Below are 8,111 nucleotides of genomic sequence, written 5' to 3' on the forward strand. Positions count from 1 at the left end.
AGAGAGAGAGAGAGAGAGAGAGAGAGAGAGAGAGAGAGAGAGAGAGAGAAATCTGTCACATGGCATTCATCAGTCCAAAACCCAAGACACAAGACAATGAACCCAAAACTGTGTCTTTAGGATTAATTAAGAATTAATTAGATGTGATATGTAAACACCAAGACTTGAAATGTGAAGACAATGAAACAAAAATAAACAACAATCATGATGTAGAAAACATTGATAAAAACACCAACAATGACAGAACCACCAACAACAACAACAATGATGACAACAACAACAAAAGTAGAATAGTTTACTTACATCCGGAATGGAATCATACCAATACCTGTTGTGATGAAAGAAAAGAATTTGTTTATATAGGCTTCAAATTTTGGCACAGGGCCAGCAATTGGGGGGTGGGTGGAGGGATAAGTCGATTATATTGACCCCAGTACTCAACTGGTAATTATTTTATTAACCCCACCAAAAAAAAAAAAAATGAAAGTGGCTTTGGTGGAAATTGAACTCAGAATGTAAAGACGGAGGAAATGCTGGTAGGCATTTTGCCTGGTGTGCTAATGATTCTGCCAGCTTGCTGCCTCAACCCTTTAGCATTCAGATTTTTTGGTTTTGAATTAACCATGTATTATCTCAGCTTTGAGATTTCAATGATGTGACTGTTTATTTTTAGAATGACAGTGCAGGGTCAGTGTAAGAGGTTGAATGTTGCCAGTTTTGAACATAAACAGCTGGAATATTGTGGTTGGATATGGCTAGATTAAACCCTAAGGGGTTAAAGAATTCATTAATATTAGTTTCAGATTTTGGCACAGGGTCAGCAAGTTTGGGGAAGGGGTAAGTTGATTACATCAACCTTGGTGCTTAACTGGTATTTATTTTATCAATCCTGAAAGAATGAAAGGCAAAGTCAACCATGGCAGAATTTGAACTCAGAATGTAAAGGCAGACAAAATGTCATTAAGCATTTTGCCTGGCATGCTAATGATTCTGCCATCTTTGCCACCTTAAAGAATTTGTTAAATTTTTTTTTATTAACTGTGGTATTACTAGCTGTGGTAATACACGTGATATTACTAGCTGTGGTAATACACGTGATATTACTAGCTGTGGTAATACTGGTTGTGGTAATACAAATTGGGAGAATACTGACTGTGGTAATACAAGCAATGGCTCAGATTGAGTCAAAACAACAACATGTTTCAAAGAAAGAATTTCTGTTATAAATCAAAAAGAAAAAAAAGCCAATGATTTAGAAATCAAAGAAAGAAAGAAAAATTGTTTTTGTTCTTACGTCTTATTTGGAGCTCAATTTCTTGAAAATCATTGATGAGTTCAATAATTTCTTCATGGATAGCCTGAATAATGTAAAATCCATTGACAGACACAACTTCATCACCAACCTGGCAAAGAAAGAGAAAAAAAATCTCCAATTAAGAATCAATATGTATATGTACATATAATATATAAACTGAACCACATACTAAATAGAAAATGGTTTATTAACAGACTGCCATAGCATTGATTGAAGAGTGCTAATTAAGAAACCGTTCTTTCCTGATGATAAAACATCATTTCCTGAAACATGTTTAATGTCACATGGTGTCATGTGATGATGGAGTGTCCAGGATCCAAAGAGATAAATTCAATATCTTGTGTGACCACCGTTAGCATTGATTACTGTCAGGCATCTTATGTACATTGAATGCACCAAACGATTGAGGGAGGCCATGGGGGTAGCAACTCACACTCTGTTAAAACTTGTAGTGAGTTGTGCCGCAGTTGTCAGTCTTGGATGGATGTCATTTAGCCTTCTTCAGATTTCATCCCACAAGTGCTCTATGGGGTTCAAGTCCGGACTTAGAGCAGGCCATGGTAGTGTCTGGATGTTGTGCTGTTGGAGGAAGTCTGTTGTCAACCTGGCAGTATGGGCACAGGTGTTGTCATGTTGGAACACGTGATTCTGATGATGGGCAAAGTATGGCACAATGCGAGACCTCAACATTTGATCAATGTAGCGAGCAGCGGTTACTCCATTGCCCTGGTCTTGGCTGATGTTTTGGAAGACCACTGGTCCAAGTTTCTGGTTGAGTGCAATCCCATCCCATACCATGAAGCTCTGTCCTCCCCATGAGTCTCTCTCCACCATGCAGCCATCAACATGACATTCATTCCTTCTTCTCCAAACCCTAGCTCTACCATCTGCCACAGAAATGCAATATCAACTTTCGTCAGAAAAGACTACAGTCCTCCACTGCTAGTATCACCAGTTCTGATGTTTTTGAGTCCCTTGCAGATATGCCCATCGATGATGAACTGTGAGGATGGAGCCCCTAGCCAGATATTGACAAGACAGATTGAAAGCTCTCAGCTGGCAGTGGACTGTCTCTGCACAGATGGGTCTATGGTGAGTCCCTATGGAGTGCCTAGCCTGGCATCATGTAAAGAGCACCAAGTAAACTCTGTAAAGTGGTTGGAGTTAGGAAGGGCATCCAGCTGTAGAATCGATGCCGAAACAGATGATGGGAGCATGTTGCAGCACTCCAGCTTGCCAGCATGGAAAACAGATATTAAATGATGATGACGATGATGATGAAGATGTATTAATTCTACTAAGACATCAACAGTGTCTGTTGCTCCACTGATTCTACCAAACCACCAGAAAACAAGAGAGAAAGTGAGAGAGAGAGAGAGAGAGGGAGAAGAGGGAGGGAGAGAGAGAAAGATAGAGAGAGAGGGTGGATGGGAAACTTATAAAAGCAGATAAATCTGTTATTCAAGTTATAGAGTGCTAAGATCAACCTTACCCGCAGATCTTTTCTGTATGCATCTGAAGTTGGTGAGATGCTAGTGACATATACACCAGTGCCATGCTCTGCTCCTGTAACAGAAAAATGTAATAAAAACCAGTGAATACACATAAACATATGCACGGCAACAGAGAGACATCTCTCAAGGACAGTGGTTCTCAATACTTTAGAATTCATCATCATCTTCATCATCATCCTTTTTGTCCATGCTGGCATCGGATGGTTTGATGAGAACAAATGACACAGAAAGCTCCATCAGGTTCTGACTGTTTTGGCATTATTTGTACAGCTGAATGATCTTCCTAATGCCAACCACTTTACAGAGTGTACTGGGTGCTTTTTATGTAGCACCAGCATTGGTGAGGTTGCCAAGTACCCACCAGATAAAGCCGCTCAACTGAGCAGAGTATAGACTGGAGAAAGAAACTATGATAGAGTGAGAGGAGCAAGTGTCTTGCTGAAGAGGTGAATGCATGACTTGTCCACCGAGAAAGTGAGACAGAAAAAGAGAGAGAGAGAAAAAGAAAGAGATGTGAGGTCCAGGTACAATGTGAATATGAAACAGCATAGACAGTGCACTGAGGGAAAATAGTGATAAGAGATAGGGAATGAGTTGGACCAAGAGGATATCAGTTCAGTGTAGTGGGAAGTGAAGAAACCATGACTGTGGCCATGCTGGAGCACCGCCTTTTGTCGAGAGAATCGACCCCAGGACTTATTCTTTGTAAGCCTAGTACTTATTCTTTCAGACTCTTTTGCCGAACCACTAAGTTACGGGGACGTGAACACACATACATATATATAATGGGCTTCTTTCCATTTCCATCTACCAAATCCACTCACAAGGCTTTGGTCGGCCCGAGGCTATAGTAGAAGACACTTGCCCAAGGTGCCATGCAGTGGAACTGAACCCGGAACCATGTGGTTGGTAAGCAAGCTACTTACCGCACAGCCACTCCTACGCCTATATTTATAATGGGTTGGCTGCTACCACTTTTTACTGGAAAGGTGTACAGTTTCATTATATAACACTCTGCTGAACCTTCTCAATCAGCTCCACATTTCGACTTTTGGATGCTCTGCCTGAGCATGCCTCACTCTCCACTGAGTGGTACAACTCTGAAGCAATTGTACCACTCCTTTATCTGAGTTTTTCCCATGGTGTCATTGCCAAAACCTGCTGAATCATCCAGAGGGTTTGAGCTCGAGTATCACCAAGCTTTTGGCAAACTTGATGCAATATCTCTGCTCAATGTGTTTAGTGAAAATGGAAATCCAGTGAGCATGCATTATACAGCTGTACTCATGGTGTAACAGTCAGGAACTGATGCAGCCTACTGGTGCAAAAATTTTCATACATGTACAGGAAGGGTGCCCATGTGGCATACATAATGGCAGGAAAAAAAATAAAATTGGATACTTTTTGAATGCACTATGTACATAGGTTGTATTCAATTTGCCTTTGTGTATTGATATAATAATAGTTTCTTATATGTTAATGTTATATGGTTATACAATCATACACCAAACTCTGAGCAAACAATGAAACATAAAAGAAAATCATGTAAGTACACAAATAGAACACAATACATCTACACCTACACATACATACACACACACACCCAAAAAATAAAACATACCTACACAAACATAAATAGTAAGCAAGTGTAGAAAATTATGGACTATGTTGAAGCATGGATCGTTAAATAATTTTAAGTGGAGCTTTGTTCAGTGTCTACGCAAGAATAATATCTTTTTATCTTTTTTTTTTTACTTGTTTCAGTCATTTGACTGTGGCCATGCTGGGGCACCACCTTCAACAATTTATTTTACTTGAATGAATCGACCCCAGTACTTATTTTTCGGTTTAGCCTGGCACTTATTCTATTGGTCACTTTTGCTGAACCCCGAAGTTACGGGGATGTAAACAAACGAACACTGGTTGTCAACTGGTGATGGAGAACAAACCATAAAGACGCACGCATACAGATATATACATATATATGAAGGGCTTCATTCAGTTTCTGTTTACCAAATTCACTCACAAGGCTCTGGTCAGCCTGAGGCTATAGCAGAAGACACTTGCCCAAGGTGTCACACAGTGGGACTGAACCCAGTACCATGTAGTTGGTTAGCAAGCTTCTTACCATGCAGCCACAGCTGTGCCTATATAGAGGACATTGTTTACAAATCTATATTATAGAGAACTCTCATTACAATAGAAAAAAAAAGGAATGGTGCTATGTCCAATTTCACTCACAAGGCTTAGATCGACCAGATGCCCTGTTAAAAAGCAAAGATGAATGCCCAAAAGGCTTTCAAGTGGAATTAACACAAGGAAATTTTGTGACATAAAAGTGAACTTTGCAATAGTTCAACCATGTGTACTAATGTTCACATCCTGATATACTGACACTCAAATAATAAATAAACATTTGCAAGAGTCTTGATTGAAACAAACCATAAAAATGACTTTGTCTCTTTGTTAAAGACTGGCTTGTGTTATCTTGAGAAGAACTTAAATTATCAACTGACACTCTACTAGCTTGGGAAGGAAAAGGACACATTGAATAACACTGTGTAACACGATTTTCATCCTTGGGTGGCAACTGTTATTTCCTATTTGCTTACCCTAGAAAGTAAGAAAAATGGTTCATATTTCATTCAAAATTTGTTTTTCTTACATGTATTAAAACCCCAAAGAATCCCTTTCAACATATGACTATGATGCTCCCCTAGTGCTCTTGCCCTGTCTTTCACCAAAGGACTTGTTCAAGTGGTTAAGGTCAAGCAACTGACAAGCAAATCTGTGGTATTGGGCAGAATATTTGTTATAACAATATTCCTGCTTCAGCAACTCGGCACTGAATCTGTCTGAAATGTAATGGAAAATACGACTGTTTCAAAACATTGATCTCCACATGAGAAAAGCAAAGTTTGAAGGGAATAGTAGTCATTTCCTTTGATTTCTAGACAGAAATAAGAAGTAACACTTACTGAACAAAGACAAAAAAAAAAGTAAAAATTTTGTTATACAGTGTAATAAATATAGATATATCATATTTCCTGGTATTGAGGACATTGCGCTTTCTTTAAAGTCATAGAGGACAAAGTTTACGTTTTCATAAGCCAATTTTAACCCAAGGAGTATTATCTATGTTAAACTTTATACTGTAAAAGAAAAAATATAGAGTATAAATGATCAACAGGATCTGGATATGTAACAAAGCCACTTACAAAACATCTTGGTGTAAAGTATTGAGATTTTGTATCTGTGTTTATAAATTTTTGTTTGAAATTTTGAAGTCAAAATTAGGGTGAATCTTTGAGGTCAAAGCTTCTTCAATTCTGGGAGATATGGTAATCAATAAATAACACAAAACTGATAATCAATAGTAGAATTGATAAGAATATTAACATTACAAACCTCCTCGCAGTGAAAATCCTAAAGATCCATTTTCAGGGTTTTCTAAGTGAATTAATTTCTTGGTTGCTGAAGGGATTATAGGACAAAGAGAATCATAAGCTATCTGTTGATTCAGAGGTACTAAAGGTCTGGAAGAATAATAAAAAAAAAAAAGTTCCAAACTGAACATGATATCATTACACAATATATCATCACCATGCAATGAAGTATCATTACGTACGGTGATAGTGTTAAGTAATAAATACAGCATTATATAATAGAGTATTGTTAAACATAAGATAACATGATACTATAACATGATACTATAATATGATACTATAACATGATACTATAACAGTCACTTATAATTGAGGGTGACATGATAGCATGTACCATGCTATCACTAATTGTTTTCGGGGCTCATGTAGTCATGAGTAGACATAGAAACCTTCTTGATCCCCTGTCCTTGACCTAGAACAACATCTAGGATGTTGCAGCTAGGGAGAGAGTTAGGGCTGTGATCGATTTAATTGTCTAGTCCTCTCCTCAACTTTCTGGCACTGTGCCAATGTTCTGTTAGTATCAAGCCAAGTGAAATCGTAGTCATAACCAGTGTCGGTGACATGTAAAAGGCACCGGTGCTAGTGACACGTGAATGGCACCCGTCACACTCTATGGAGTGGATGGCCTCAGAAAGCCATAGAAACCAAGCCAAATCAGACTGGAGCCTGGTGCAGTTCTCTCAAACCATCTAACCTGTGCCAGCATCGAAAAAATAGACGCTAAATGATGATGATGATGACAATAATTTACTTTTTAAGAAATGAAGTCAATCTCCCAAGAACTGGGCTGTCTCGTTGACAGGCTTCCAGGTAAGTCACACTCAACCAAATTTCTACAACGAAATAGTGGTTGATTCACAGATTTAGTAGAAGTCACTCGAGCAATATGCCACAGGGTGGGATTGAACTGGAAACCACAAAGTTAGAATATAAGCTTCTTGCCCACACAGTCAGCTGTATCTGCCTATGATCCTAAGTCAGTTGGATGTGAACTGACCAGGGGCTTAATTAAGCATCAACAGCAGCAGCAGCAGTTACAACAACAACAATGTCAATAACAGACACCACAAGAAACAGAACAGGAAGAGAAGAAGACGAAGAAGAAGAAGAAGAAGAAGAAAAAGAAGAAGAAGAAGAAGTAGTAGTAGTAGAAGAAGAAGAAGAAGGAGTAGTAGTAGTAATAGTAGTAGTAGTAGTAGTAGTAGTAGTAGAAGAAGAAGAAGAAGAAGAAGAAGAAGAAGAAGGAGGAGGAGTAGAAGAAGAAGAAAAAGAAAAACAAGAAGAAGAAGAAGAACAACAACAACAACAAAAGTAGCAACAACAGTTACAACAACAACATCAATAACAAGTACCACAAGTAACAGAACAGGAGAAGAAGAAGAAGAAGAAGAAGAAGAAGAAGAAGAAGAAGAAGAAGAAGAAGAAGAAGAAGAAGAAGAAGTAGTAGTAGTAGAAGAAGAAGTAGTAGTAGAAGATGAAGAAGTAGTAGTAGAAGAAGAAGAAGAAGAAATAGTAGAAGAAGAACTAGTAGTAGAAGAAGAAGAAGTAGTAGTAGTAGTAGTAGTAGTAGTAGAAGAAGAAGAACAAGAACAACAACAACAGTAGCAATAGCAGTTACAACAACAACAACATCAATAACAAGTACCACAAGTAACAGAACAGGAGAAGGAGGAAGAAGAAGAAGAAGAAGAAGAAGAAGAAGAAGAAGAAAAAGAAAAAGAAGAACTAGTAGTAGAAGAAGTAGTAGTAGTAGAAGAAGAAGAAGAAGAAGAAGAACAACAACAACAACAACAACAGCAACAACAACAACAACAACAACATCAATAACAAGCA

The 8,111-nt window shown here is 38.2% G+C and overlaps 1 protein-coding gene across 1 annotated transcript in view; it reads right to left on the minus strand.

Moving 5' to 3' along the window:
- LOC106867435 (harmonin) overlaps positions 1 to 8,111 on the minus strand; it is a gene marked incomplete at its 5' end in the record, with an annotated part of 38,500 nt that overhangs the window by 30,057 nt on the left and 332 nt on the right. The window contains 4 exons of the mRNA XM_052976838.1: positions 304 to 328; positions 1,295 to 1,403; positions 2,808 to 2,881; positions 6,238 to 6,365. Of these exons, the coding sequence (XP_052832798.1) occupies positions 304 to 328; positions 1,295 to 1,403; positions 2,808 to 2,881; positions 6,238 to 6,365 (336 nt within the window). The remainder of the gene's footprint in view (positions 1 to 303; positions 329 to 1,294; positions 1,404 to 2,807; positions 2,882 to 6,237; positions 6,366 to 8,111) is intronic.

This window comes from Octopus bimaculoides, chromosome 25 (assembly GCF_001194135.2).
Source record: "Octopus bimaculoides isolate UCB-OBI-ISO-001 chromosome 25, ASM119413v2, whole genome shotgun sequence".
Taxonomy (NCBI): domain Eukaryota; kingdom Metazoa; phylum Mollusca; class Cephalopoda; order Octopoda; family Octopodidae; genus Octopus; species Octopus bimaculoides.